Below are 14,228 nucleotides of genomic sequence, written 5' to 3' on the forward strand. Positions count from 1 at the left end.
TGACCTCCAACCTTTCTGTAGGCACGCGTCATGGTTTCTAGTGAGTTATTTTGCAAATTTATATAAGCTTATTAACTTTTAAAATAAGCCAAAAGTAGAAAACAACTTGTTCGAGGTATTGAGTTTAACTTGTTTTCAAGTGCACCTCCTTTAAAATAAATATAAGCTAGGGTAGATCGGCTTCCTGTAACCACTCACTTAAACCTGAAAGGCTATATGAATGCTCAAGGTGGATTTTGGCAATTCATGCCAGCATATCTCGAAGAATTAATTATCCTTTAAGTTTATTTCAGACAAAGTTCTTCATAGGAACAACATTGGAATGGAAGGTGACTCCTAAAAAGCTTCAAGACAAGTGTTGGTCAAGGCATGGGATTTCTTCATTTTTATTCTAGTGATTCAAGATCATATTGAGTCTGTAGGCATGCCGATACTATCAAAAGGGAATGAGGATGTGACAACAGACTCTTTGCTTTAGGTGCTTAAAGATATATAAAAAACTCTTCAAGAAATCCCAATATACCTACCTACACAATTCCATTCGGTGCCGCCGAACCACATCCACTCGAAGCCGCCAATACAATTGATGGGGAACGTAGTATTTCAAAAATAATTGCCTACGCACACGCAAGATCCATCTAGGTGATGCATAGCAACGAGCGGGGAGAGTGTGTCCACGTACCCTCGTAGACGAAAGCGGAAGCGTTTAGTAACGTGGTTGATGTAGTCGAACGTCTTCGTGATCCAATCGATCCAAGTACCGAACGCACAACACCTCTGCGATCTGCACACGTTCATCTCGGTGACATCCCTCGTACTCTTGATTCAGCTGAGCCCAAGGGAGAGTTTCGTCAGCACGATGGCGTCGTGACGGTGATGATGAATTTACCGACGCAGGGCTTCGCCTAAGCTCTACAACGATATGACCGAGGTGGAAATCTGTGGAGGGGGGCACCGCATACGGCTAAGACAACTGTCAACTTGTGTGTCTATGGGGTGCCCCCTCCCCTGTAGAGCTTATCACACCCGATCATCACGTGGTGTCTCAGCACGAAGAACTGTCGCAACGGTGCATACTCAGGGAGAACACTTATACCTTGAAAATTTAGTAAGGGATTATCTTATAAAGCTACCGCCGAACTAAGCAAAATAAGATGTATAAAAGATAAACATCACATGCAATCAAAATATATGACAGGATATGGCCATCATCATCTTGTGCCTTTGATCTCCATCTCCAAAGTACCGTCATGATCACCATCGTCACCGGCTTGACACCTTGATCTCCATCGAAGCATCGTTGTCTTCTCGCCAACTATTGCTTCTACGACTATCGCTACCGCTTAGTGATAAAGTAAAGCAATTACGCGAATGCATTTCATACAATAAAGCGACAACCATATGGCTCCTGCCAGTTACCGATAACTGTTATAAAACATGATCATCTCATACAACAATTTATATATCGTCACGTCTTGACCATATCACATCACAGCAAGCCCTGCAAAAACAAGTTAGACGTCCTCTACTTTGTTGTTGCAAGATTTACGTGGCTGCTACGGGCTTAGCAAGAACCGTTCTCACCTACGCATCAAAACCACGGCGATTTTTTGTCAAGTTTGCTGTATTAACCTTCAACAAGGACCGGGCGTAGTTACACTCGATTCAACTAAAGTTGGACACCCACTAGCCACCCGTGTGCGAAGCACGTCGGTAGAACCAGTCTCGCGTAAGCGTAAGCGTAATGTCGGTTGAGCCGCTTCATCCAACAATACCGCCGAATCAAAGTATGACATGCTGGTAAGCAGTATGACCATTATCGCCCACAACTCTTTGTGTTCTACTCGTGCATATAACATCTACGCATAGACCTAGCTCGGATGCCACTGATGGGGAACGTAGTATTTAAATTTTTTTTGCCTACGCACACGCAAGATCCATCTAGGTGATGCATAGCAACGAGCGGGGAGAGTGTGTCCACGTACCCTCGTAGACCGAAAGCGGAAGCGTTTAGTAACGCGGTTGATGTAGTCGAACGTCTTCGTGATCCAACCGATCCAAGTACCAAACGCACGGCACCTCCACGATCTGCACACGTTCAGCTCGGTGACGTCCCTCGTACTCTTGATCCAGCTGAGCCTGAGGGAGAGTTTCGTCAGCATGACGGCGTGGTGACGGTGATGATGAAGTTACCGACGCAGGGCTTCGCTTAAGCTCTACAACGATATGACCGAGGTGGAAATCTATGGAGGGGGGCACCGCACACGGCTAAGACAACTGTCAACTTGTGTGTCTATGGGGTGCCCCCTCCCCCGTATATAAAGGAGTGGAGGAGGGGAGGGCCGGCCCTCTCTATTGCGCGCCCCAAGGGGGATTCCTACTCCTAGTAGGAGTAGGTTTCCCCCCTTCCCTAGTTGGAGTAGGAGAAGAAGGGAAGGAGGAGGAGGGGAGAAGGAAGGAGGGGGGCATGCGGGGGGGGGGGGGGGGACCCCTTGAGGCCCTTCTCTCCTTTCCCGTATGGCCCATTAAGGCCCAGTACTTCCCCCGGCGAATTCCCGTAACTCTCCGGTACTTCGAAAAATACCCGAACCACTCAAAACCTTTCCGATGTCCGAATATAGCCTTCCAATATATCGATCTTTACGTCTCGAACATTTCGAGACTCATCGTCATGTCCGTGATCTCATCCGGGACTCCGAACAAACTTCGGTCATCAAATCACATAACTCATAATACAAATCGTCATCGAACATTAAGCGTGCGGACCCTACGAGTTCGAGAACTATGTAGACATGACCGAGACACATCTTCGGTCAATAACCAATAGCGGATGCTCATATTGACTCCTACATATTCTACGAAGATCTTTATCGGTCAAACTGCATAACAACATACGTTGTTCCCTTTGTCATCGGTATGTTACTTGCCCGAGATTCGATCGTCGGTATCATCATACCTAGTTCAATCTCGTTACCGGCAAGTCTCTTTACTTGTTCCGTAATACATCACCCCGTAACTAACTCATCAGTCACATTACTTGCAAGGCTTATAGTGATGATCATTACCGAGAGAGCCCAGAGATACCTCTCCGATACACGGAGTGACAAATCCTAATCTCGATCTATGCCAACCCAACAAACTCCTTCGGAGACACCTGTAGAGCATCTTTATAATCACCCAATTGTGTTGTGACGTTTGATAGCACACAAGGTGTTCCTCCAGTATTCGAGAGTTGCATAATCTCATAGTCAGAGGGACATGTATAAGTCATGAAGAAAGCAATAGCAATAAAACTTAACGATCATAATGCTAAGCTAACGGATGGGTCTTGTCCATCACATCATTCTCTAATGATGTGATCCTGTTCATCAAATGACAACACATGTCTATGGTTAGGAAACATAACCATCTTTGATTAACGAGCTAGTCAAGTAGAAGCATACTAGGGACACTCTGTTTTGTCTATGTATTCACACATGTACTAAGTTTCTGGTTAATACAATTCTAGCATGAATAATAAACATTTATCATGATATAAGAAAATATAAATAACAACTATTATTGCCTCTAGGGCATATTTCCTTCAGCAATCACTACAATAGTTTGTTCTAAACTCTAATTCATTCAGAGCCTCCAACATTCCTCTTGGAGTGACCGAAGCGATGTGGCAAACCTTCTGTGATCACGTCAGAAACTTCGAGAAAATTTAGTCGGAATTCTGAACCGACTATAGAGAGTGTGCTATGTGCCAAGGTACTCACCTTGGAGCTATCGACCTAAATCATTCAAACCTACCAATGCAATGTAAAGTTGACACTTTTGTTTAACTCAGAGCCACCGAGCAAAACATGTCGGATACTCCGAGGTGCACGGAAAGGTGTGTAGTTATATTTTTGGTCCAACCTATATATCCCCACCTATCCCACAAGTTCAACTCGAAGCAAAGTCCACTCCTACCATTTGTTCTGAGAGAGAACTCAACATCCTAGTGCTGATTTCAAAGGGCAATCAACTCTTTGAGATCTAATTCCCTCTTTACTTTCCACTCAAAACCCTCTTCAAATCCATAGCCAAATCTTGAGATAGTTTGAGTGCTGCGGAGATTATATTTTGAAGCACAAGAGCAAGGGAATCATCGTTTAAGAAGCCTCATCTTCTTACTTTTGGAGGCTGTGCACCTCCTAGATCGGCTAAAGTGCTTGAAAGTCTTTAAGTTTCTGAAGAAGCCAAGAAGTTTGTGCGGGCCTGGAGATCGCCTACTTTGTGAAGATCTACCCAAGTGAGTCTAGTCCTTGGTGGGCGTAAGCCATGATGGAATAGGTTGGTTGCTCCTAAGTGGATTCTTTGTAGATGAGTGTCCTTCGTGGACCATTCCTTTGTGGAATCTCGCAACCAGAATCCTTTGTGATTCTAAATCCTTCGTGGATTGAAGTCTCCATCAATGTGGATGTAAGATAACGCCAACTATCCGAACCATGGGAAAGATCTTCACCAAGCATATTGTGTTTCCGATTCTCTCAGCTCTATTTCTTTACCTTTTCACTTGCATGTTTTACATTTTGCTGCCTATTACTCTAGATATGCATGTGTAGGGTGCTCTATAGAGTGCTAGAAAAGCTTAAAATCTGTCAAGAACTCAAAATTTGGGAAAAGAGTCCATTCTTGTGCTTAGTAGTCCATTCATCTCACATACATAACGATCCTATAGTATATCTGATTGTCATTATTGTTTGCACAATTTACCGACAGAAGGCCACCACACGAACCTCCCATTATCCTCCAAAACAGTAAAAAAATGATAGGGTCAGTGTCGTTCATTCCCATCGACTGCACAAGAGAACAGAGAGGAGCCACTGCAATCAATTCACCGCTACGCGCCACTCAAACCGTCACCCGGTCCATCCGCTGTGGCCGGCATGGACGAAGGTTAGCCTGAGCAGCCACCACACGTGGCGCCCTCGTTGTTCCCCTTTGATCCGTCTGGCATGTGGACACCGGTGAGCTCTGAGGCGGCAGCGCGGATGGCCTGAGCCCGAGTTGGGGCAGGAACTTGTCCCACCGGTAGCCGTGAGCCCGAGCAGCTGCTCGTCCCGTGAAGGTAAAGCTCACCTCTGATGTGACGTCTTAGGCTTGTCGGGGCGCTCCGACTCTGTCATGTGAGGCCCCTAGCGGAAGGATCTCCGGTGAGCTCGCTTTCCTACAGCAACTCCGTTTGCTGAGCTATATCCCCGTGTTGGCGATTTCGCCCAAGGTGCTCAGACTATTCCCTACATTTTTTGTCTTACTATCAAATTGACGTTGGGATTTGACTTTCTGCGCATCAACTTGATCGAACCATTTTCTGTATCCTATTGCTAAGTATTTCTAATTAATTAGATAGTGAGTTTTTTTATCTATTAGACAATAAATTTTTTATGACATATTTTTCAATAAAGGATGGATTTTATTAGCTCATAAAGGAGCATCAAGAAGATACAAACCAAAAGAGCACACACCTGGCCTCTGCATAACTAAGATGCACACAGCCAACACAAACGCACACACACAAAAACACGACAGCGAATAACAAAGTCATATAAGACCAAAGCTATGCGTAGCCGAGGAAAAAAGAAAAACCTAAAGTGATCAGAGCCACGATCGGCAAATTACAATAAACACCATATCCGCACCAATTATCTAATGACACCAGACAACGAGGTTCTTCAACAGTAACACCTTCAAGAAGGGAGTGACACTCAAGCGTCGTCGTTACCGGATTCAACCACCAAGGGCAGAATCTAGGTTTTCACCTTGAAGAATCAGTCGGAGCATATCCGGACAATGCCTTCAACAAGGTAACGACGTAAAAAAATATCGCCATTGCCAGGCATAACCAGTTCGGTTCAGACCTAGGCTTTCACCCCGGATCTCGCGACCAGGTGCTCGAGTAGCACCACCATCGAAGTCATGCAAGTGTTGTCGCCACCACTTTTTCACGATCCAAGCAGTTACATGCGATGTGACCGCCGCCACTGCACAACCATTCCTCTGCGTCAAGTGGTCGCTCATAATTTGCATCCCACTGCCGAAGTCAACCACTGGATCCTGAGATGGACCGAAGTTGCAATGACCACCGTTGTTGTGGAGCCATACGAGGTCGCTGCAGCACAGTGTGCAGTCACCCTCACTCGGTCGACCGAATCTAAATCACCACCACCAAGCCGTGGATCATAGCGCCGCCGCGGGTGGTCACCACCAGATCCATGGTTGCTGGCCGCGAACCTTCATGGGATCGCGAGGTCTCGTAACCATGCCCGTGTAAGATGTAATCGTAGATGACAATGCATCCGTACGCGAGCCATGGCGCCAACTGTAGCAAGGAGTCACCGCACTTCAGGATCAAGTGCGCCGCCAAGAGCCCACAAGGGCCATCAGATGGCTCCATGCACGAAGATCCAAGAGATGCCTGGTGAGCCACCGTTCATCCATGTAAGCATGCATCATGTACCTTCGTATGTGCTTGATACATGCAAATGAGATGCCTTTCAGCCACGATCTGGAGTCCCTACGTCGTCTGCCAGAGGAGGAGACACCGCACGAGAAGCTGCGAGCCTGCGACTTGAAGCCGTTGATCGACCACTTGATCCAGAGGGAAGACCCTGACAAGATCACAGGCCGCCATGCAGCTCATACCCCGGGCGACGCCGGCCCACCACGCAGCACATCTGCCACATACGCATCCGACGCCGCTGCACGTAGAATGACTCCTCGCCGTCGCCGTCGGCTGCAGGGACTTTGCTCGGCGACGTCCTCCGACGACGGCGAGGGGAGCAGACTTAGATCCTGCCAGTGGAGGGCGGAGGAGATGGCTGCCGCCCGTGTCGCCTAGAGACGACGTGGGGGCGATCCGTTTTTTCAGGAGTTATATGTATATACATATAAGTATTATATGTGAGTATTTGTGTAACTAGTATGTGGAATATGAGAAAATTAAACATTGTACTGTTGGTGTGTGTGGTATAAACATGTGTATCGTAAATCGTAATGGTGTTTAACATTATGTGATATTCGTATGCAAGCCAATAATGTCCGTAACCAAGATACCATAGCAATCAATTTGATGTTCATATGTGTGATAAAACACTATAAAATAACTCCATATCATTTAACGAGAACGAAATTATAGTCCAAGGGTACTACAAACTATTCATTGGGCATATGAGGAAAATAAACTAAAATGACAGAAACTAAAAGGAACTGGATGGCTTATTTTCACTATAGTGTCCTTCTCCAAGGCTTATTTTCACTTTCACCGCAGCTTATGCACAACCGACGGCTCAATAGAACGGGCCTTTGACCATCACTTGTCAATCAGTGCATCGTTGCCGTGGCCGTGCAACGCCTTGAGCTCATCTACAAGCCGTGCCCAGTCCCTGCGCGATGACCCTCCTTCCGCCACCGCGGCGCGACCCGCGACGCCGAGCTCCCTCACCCTCGCCCTCCTAGCCGCGGCTTCATCCTCACCGCCGTCCATCAGCTTCCCCACCGCGCTGGCCACCGCGTCGGCCGGCACCACCGCCTCCACGTCCGCCTTGCCGCCCACCTCCCGCACCCGCACGCCCACGCGGAGCACGTCCACCAGGAGCGCCTCGTTCAGGAACTGCTCGGCGCGGAGCGGCCACGTCGCGAGGGGTACGCCGGCGCACACCGCGTCCAGCACCGAGTTCCAGCCGCAGTGGCTCACGAAGCCGCCCACCGCGCGGTGCGCCAGGATCTCCGCCTGCGGCGCCCATCGCCCGGCCACCACCATGCCGTGGCCGGACGCGCGCTCGTCGTGCTGCTCCGTGCCCTCCGTTGCCGTCGGGATCACCCAGAGGAACGGCGTGCAGGATGCGCGCAGCCCGGCGCCCAGCTCCTTGAGCTGGTCCGCGCTCAAACCGCACGTGCTGCCGAAGCAGGCGTACACCACCGACCCGGTTGCCTGGCCGTCGAGCCACTGCAGGATGGGGTCTCGCTCTGCGCCGCCGGTGACGGCGACGTCGCTGCGGGCGGTGCTGGGGGTAGCCCGCCTGGGGCCGACGAGGAACACCTTCTTGGGAGAGCCATCCACGTTCCGGTAGTACTCAGCAAAATCAGCCTCGAGCGCCGAGAAGCTGTTGAAGGCGACGGCGCAGCTCCCAGCCTCGGCCGCACGGAACAGGGGGAGGTGCGCCAGAGCCTCCTCGTTGACATGGACCCTGCGGAGCTCCACGGGGACCGGGAAGCCGCCGGGGACAGCGACGGGGTCCTGCAGGACGTCGGGGCGGTGGAGGTTGACGGCGACCATGGAGGCCGCGGCGAAGGCGCCGATGGTGTGGAACGTGACGTGCGGGACGCCGCACTCGCGGGCGACGCGGGGCGCCCAGTGGAGCACGGCGTCCGAGACGACGGCCACGGCGCCCGCGTGGGCGCGCACGGCCGCCGCGAGCGCCGGCGCCAGGGCGGCCTCCGCGGCGAAGAAGAACGCCGGCGCGGAGGCTTCGTCCGGGAGCAGGGAGAAGTCCTCGTGCCCTCCGGGGAAGCTGAACGGCGCCGCGCGGACCGGCACGGAGGCGGGCGCGAGGGCCGCGAAGTGCGGCGTGGTGAGGATGGTGGCGCCGGTGGTGCCGTCGCCGCAAGCGGCCGCCGCGGCGGCCGCCAGCGGAGCGAAGTGGCTGCGCGCGAGGAAGGGCACGAACACGAGGTGCGGGGGCGCCGGCATCGTCGATCCTTAAAACTGTGTGCACTTGTGCTCTTCGTCTTGGGGCAATTTATAGGTTACAGCGGAGATGGAGGAAGAAGAAAGGTGTAGGATTATTCCACAAGTAAGCAACAGCCTGATCCTAATGGCGGAGGAGCCATGCATGGGGGAGAGCCATGACTTGCTCCAGAAGAAGTGGGCGGCGTCGGCATTGCATCGGGTGAACGTCGGCATTGCTTGCTGTTTTTTTGGGTCAGACGGCCCGGCAGGAGATGCGTGTACAAACTCGTGGTCACGACGTACGCGTGCATGGTTTGTTTCACGAATTTGTGGCGCGTCTGAAGTGAACTCTCGATCTCTGAAATGAAGCACCCCAGGTACCTAACTTATACAGAATGTGATAATTTAGTCCCAAACTTGCAAAACTTTACTTCACCATATCCCAACTTGCACCTCATGTGATGATTTAGTCCCAGGCCAATCACAGCTCGACAATTGGCAGCCAGGTGGTTGGACCGGTCAGCGCATGCACTTTTGCAGAAAATCCCCTACCGTTTTCTTTAATCAACCCGCACTCACCTCCCATAATTTTGTTCCCAGGTGTTCCCTATCATGATTTGAGCTCAGCAAACAACTCAATCGGTCCCATGTTCGATTGTTATAGTAGCGGCCCGGGTGGTTTATTCACACAGAACAAGATGAGGAGGTGTAACCCTGTGGCTTTCGGCATGACACCGGCTGTCAAGGTTTAGAATGTTTGTCTGAATGCCTGCGCTCTACAGGTGCGTGCCTATCAGGCTATGAGAAAAAAATTTGTAACTAGGATGTGCAGATCCTTGAATAGTAATTTGGTTCGGAAACTAATGACAATTTAAATGAACAAAATTTCAGCCAACCCACTGCACCAGATGCTGATGGTCGTTGAGTTTGGATCTTCACCGTTCGATGTTGGCATGGGACATGAGGAGAGCGACGACGAGTTGTCATTAGTCTTCTATATATGAAGCTGTGCAGCAGTGCGGAGACAAGAAGGAACTCGGCGGGTACGTGCTGAGTGACGTGCTCCGTTTTAGTACATTTGTACATTCGTTTACTGTTGTACATTTGTACATTTGTACATGTTCAATCATTTGCTTAATGATTGCTGATTTGCTTGCTTTGCTGTTGACTGTTTCAGACAATGGTTCCGCCACACTATTCCTTTCCTCGTGGAGGTGACAGGGCACCGGTTTAGAGTTTGGTTCGAGTACACGGTTGATTTCAGCTTCATGTGCATGGAAGGCGCCGTTCGATGCTTCAACGAGAAGGACCGTGTCATGAGTTGGAACCAGCCAGTGTGGAGGCTGCTGGTCTCTCTTCAAGTTTGGGTACGTGCACTGGTGAACAGGAGCCGTAGTGCGTGCTGTCCCATGGTACAAAAACAAGAGATCATCTATTGACTGCAAAGCTATAGGACGTACTAGCACTGAACGCCGTGCTAAACAAGTACTATTCGGTTGGGAAGTACCAATGCGCTCAAAACATTCTGGCACGGACGGTTTTGATATCGCAGATTGATTCGCACGCGCGACGTGAGGAGCAGGAGCGGCCTATGATGAACGACGGCCGCGTCCACCAGCTCCGACGTCTCCGGCGAGTACGCTTACTCCTCCTCCGACCCCTCCCCCAGCCCGCTCTGCAGTCCACTTCGAGAAGCCCGTCCCGCCGCCACCCCAACACCAGCAGAAGCTGCCGGCGCCGCAGCCCGGCACGTACGTGGTGCAGGTGCCCAAAGACAAGGTCTTCCGCGTGCCGCCGCCGGAGAACGCGCGCCTCTTCCAGCACTACACCCGCCGCGCCGACTGCTCCTGCCTCCGCGCCTCTACCTCGCCGTCGCGGTCCTCTCCCTCGCCGTCGGGGTCGTCTACCTCGCCTTCAAGCCCAGGCAGCCGGCGTACTCGGTCGTGTCCTTCGCAGTGTCGGGCCTCGCCGGCGTCAGCAGCGCCTCGGCCCCCGGCCCGCTCTCGCCGGGGTTCGCCGCGACCGTCCGCGCCGACAACAGCGCCAACGGCAAGGTCGGCGTGCACTACGACGGCGCCGGGAGCCGCGTCGCCGTGTCGTGCGAGGGCGTGAGCCTGGCGGACGGCGCGTGGCCGGCCTTCTACCAGGCGCCGTGCAACATCACGGCGTTCGTGGCGAAGGCGAAGGGCACCGGGATACGGTTCTCGGAGCGCGAGCACGGGCAGATGGCCGCGGCAGAGCGGCTCCGATCGGTGCCGTTCGACGTGGACATCACGGTGCCCGTGCGGCTGCAGCTCGGCGGCGTGAGGACGTGGGCCGTGCCGGTGACGGTTCGGTGCGCCATGACGGTGGACAGGCTCGCCGCCAGCGCCAAGGTGGTGTCCAGGCCGTGCGACGTCAATGTGCCGTTCTCATTCCGTTCTGGAGGAACTGACGCCGCCGATGCAAGAAAAAATGGCTATTGGCTGATTAGGAGAGCAGTTCTTGCAGGTAGCGGCCAAGGATTCATGCTGCTTCCGTGATTCTTTTTTCTCCCCATTAATTTGTATGTTGGTTTGATCGAGCAATGTTAATTCTTTTCTCTGTTGAGAACTTGAAACCATGTTCTGCCGCGAAATTGTGCTGCAGTAAAGATGTTCATGAGGTGCAACCTCTCTTCTCCTGAAATACTGAAAGGAAATGGTGTTGTGCACTGATACCTGTTCTGTTACAGTCTGAACAGTTTTATCATGTGGTTTTCAGTAGAAACTACACATTTTATTTTGAAACAGTAGCAACTACATGTCGTTCTGAATATGAAATACATGAACATTCGTAGTTCCAAGCAAACTTGGAATCTTGGATGTACTCCACTTTACACTAGGTTATTTATGCTTTTGCAGTCAATGGGAGGTGAGTGCGGGTTGATTAAAGAAAACGGTAGGGGGTTTTCTGCAAAAGTGCGTGTGCTGACCGGTCCAGCCGCCTGGCTGCCAATTGTCGAGCTGTGATTGGCCGGAGATTAAATCATCACATGAGGTGCAAGTTGGGGTATGGTGGAGTGGAGTTTTGCAAGTTTGGGACTAAATCATCACATTGTGTGCAAGTTAGAGTACCTGGGGTGCTATTACCTCCTCTGAAATCGCCAGCCCATTTCCTTTTTTCTGTTTTTTTATTTCATTTTAATTTTTCCAAAAATGCTCGGAAATTTCCAAAATGTTCGCATCTTTCAAAATTTTAAGAATGTTTCTGTTTTCAAGTCTGGTTCAGAAATTTCAAAAAATGTTCAGAAATTTAAGAATTGTTTGTTTCTTTTCAAAAACTGTTCCGATACTAAAAAAAGTTTAGAATTTCAACATAAATTCAAAAAAGTTTGTATTTTCAAGATTTGTCATGAATTTTACAAAATGTTCGGTAATTTCAAAAGATGTTCTCATTTCCAAATTTTATTCACAAATTTTAAAAATGATCATGTTTCAAAATTTTATTTGCAAATTTTAAAAATGTTCACATTTTTCAAAAATTGTTCGTGCTTTTAAAAAAGTTTTAAATTACAATTTTTTTGTGTTGTTAAAAATGTTCAATTTTTCAAACATTATTTGTTTCTAAAAATTCACAAATTCCAATAAATGTTTGATTTTTTTCAAAAAGTGCTCGAATCTTCTCCCTCGGTTAGTTCTTAATCTATTTCCCTGCTCAATGGTCATTTGCACTTGTTAGCTCTAGTGTCTTGCAACATTTGTTCACCCATTGGAGATCTAGAGTCTGAATCCCTTCGTAAGCACAACTTTTTTGTCAATTTATACACCGTTGCACTACAGTATTCAACTTGCGCCCAGTCAAGGCTCCCTTCGTGCATCGCGGGCATATTTGGCGCAAAAGTGCGTCAAATAGGAGCTCCCGCTTGACGAAACCACAAAACAGGGAACCTTATCTTCTTTTAGACATGGGAAATTTTAGTATGGACTACATATAAACTAAAATGAGTGAAGAAACACGCTAAAATGTGTCTATATATATCCGGATTAAAAAAAGTTAGAATAATCTATAATAGTGAATGGAGGGAGTACTGTTGATCTAGAAAGAGAGATCATCGATGATGATACATTGCAAACTGATGTGGACCTCTTCTCTCTCCCGTCTACACACAGACGTGCACACCCTGACAATCTTAGCTTTGTTTGGTGGGAACCATCGGTGCTACCATCACAGGAGCTCCGATGAGGACGGAGGCCGGGGCCTAGTTCTTGGCCCGATGTCTTCGGTGTGCGCTACATAAATGGCTACACAACCGCTCAAAATCTTATTGTGGAATGTGTGCCTTAAACGCACTGGCACGGAGGAACACAAATTTCTAGGTGGTGGTGGCTGCCAAACCAAGCATAGTGTGTTTTCAGGAGACGAAGATGGAGGTTGTAACCATGGAAAATTTGTATGCCATTGTTTGGGGAATTCATTTGAGAAATTTTTCTACTTGCCGGCTCATGGAACTAGGGGTGGTATCCTGCTTGCTTGGGATCCATGGACTATTGCGGGGGACTTCAGTTTGTTGGTAAACCCTGAGGACAAGAGCAATGCATCCATGAATCGGCAGATGATGGCAAGGCTTAGGGCGAAGTTAAGTAGACTCGAATTGAAGGAGCTTTATTTCAACGACCGGAGGTACACATGGTAAAACTAGCGGGAGCATGCAACTCTTGAGAAAACCCTACTGGCAACCGGTACTGGTTATGAATTTGAGTGAAACTTTTTCACACAAAACTTGCAATTTAAGGCATAGTCCATTGTCAAGTTGTGGATGGATGTATCTTAAAGATCTAGGCACAGTCTCTACTGAAACACTGGTATTAAACAAGTAGTGAGAAAAGACAAATCTCTAAATGGGTATTTGAGATCTGGTGGGGGATTGTTAGAAGTAAATGGCAATTTCTGAAATCTCAAATTAGCCCATGCGTAAAATGGCAAGTGATGGCTCTAAAGTATAGTACCACCCCGAAAGTTGAGGAGGTGTGAGAGCTCTTTATATAGTGGGTTCTCTCCACCACACCAAGTTATGTGTTGAGGAGAGAAAGAGAAGACTATACGCGCAATCTCACCTGGCCTGGCTGGGCTCGGGCCTGGGCGGCGCGGGTGTGTGACATGCGTGTAATGGTCCGCCTAAATCCGGTCCAAAGCCTTGTAGGGGGCGCAATTTCCTTTTGCCATTCTATTTCTTGATGTCTTGATAGATAAAGTTGATTGTTTGTTTGTCCGGTAAGTTTGACTTAGAAATCAAATCAGTTTGAAATCGTGATGGTGACACGATACCGCCTCTGGTCTTCCTATGTATATTGGTTACTGGCCTTGGCCAAAGATACATCAAAATTGAGCTAGGGTTTTGCCTCCTCTCTCTACTTGCACCGCCACCATAGTCTACTCCGTCCCGAACACCGGTGTGCATCGTGAACGGGAGAGCATGTCTCAGAAATCTCTCGCCCTTGTGATCCTGCACTGGGAAAGGGCAGATAAGGTTTTTTGGAAGCGCTCCACGCGACTACTCAAGTTCATCAAC

The 14,228-nt window shown here is 49.3% G+C and overlaps 1 protein-coding gene and 1 pseudogene across 1 annotated transcript; one reads left to right on the plus strand and one right to left on the minus strand.

The window, feature by feature from the left end:
- Window positions 1-7,115: 7,115 nt before the first annotated feature.
- LOC109757278 (probable UDP-glucosyl transferase 73B6) lies at window positions 7,116-9,127 on the minus strand. The gene has a single exon (XM_020316100.4). The coding sequence runs from the start codon at window positions 8,717-8,719 to the stop codon at window positions 7,340-7,342; it is 1,380 nt and encodes a 459-aa protein (XP_020171689.1). The 5' UTR covers window positions 8,720-9,127; the 3' UTR covers window positions 7,116-7,339.
- A 1,081-nt stretch (window positions 9,128-10,208) lies between these two features.
- On the plus strand, window positions 10,209-11,390 carry LOC109757279 (NDR1/HIN1-like protein 13; annotated as a pseudogene).
- Window positions 11,391-14,228: the final 2,838 nt, after the last annotated feature.

This window comes from Aegilops tauschii, chromosome 4, assembly GCF_002575655.3.
Source record: "Aegilops tauschii subsp. strangulata cultivar AL8/78 chromosome 4, Aet v6.0, whole genome shotgun sequence".
Classification (NCBI taxonomy): domain Eukaryota; kingdom Viridiplantae; phylum Streptophyta; class Magnoliopsida; order Poales; family Poaceae; genus Aegilops; species Aegilops tauschii.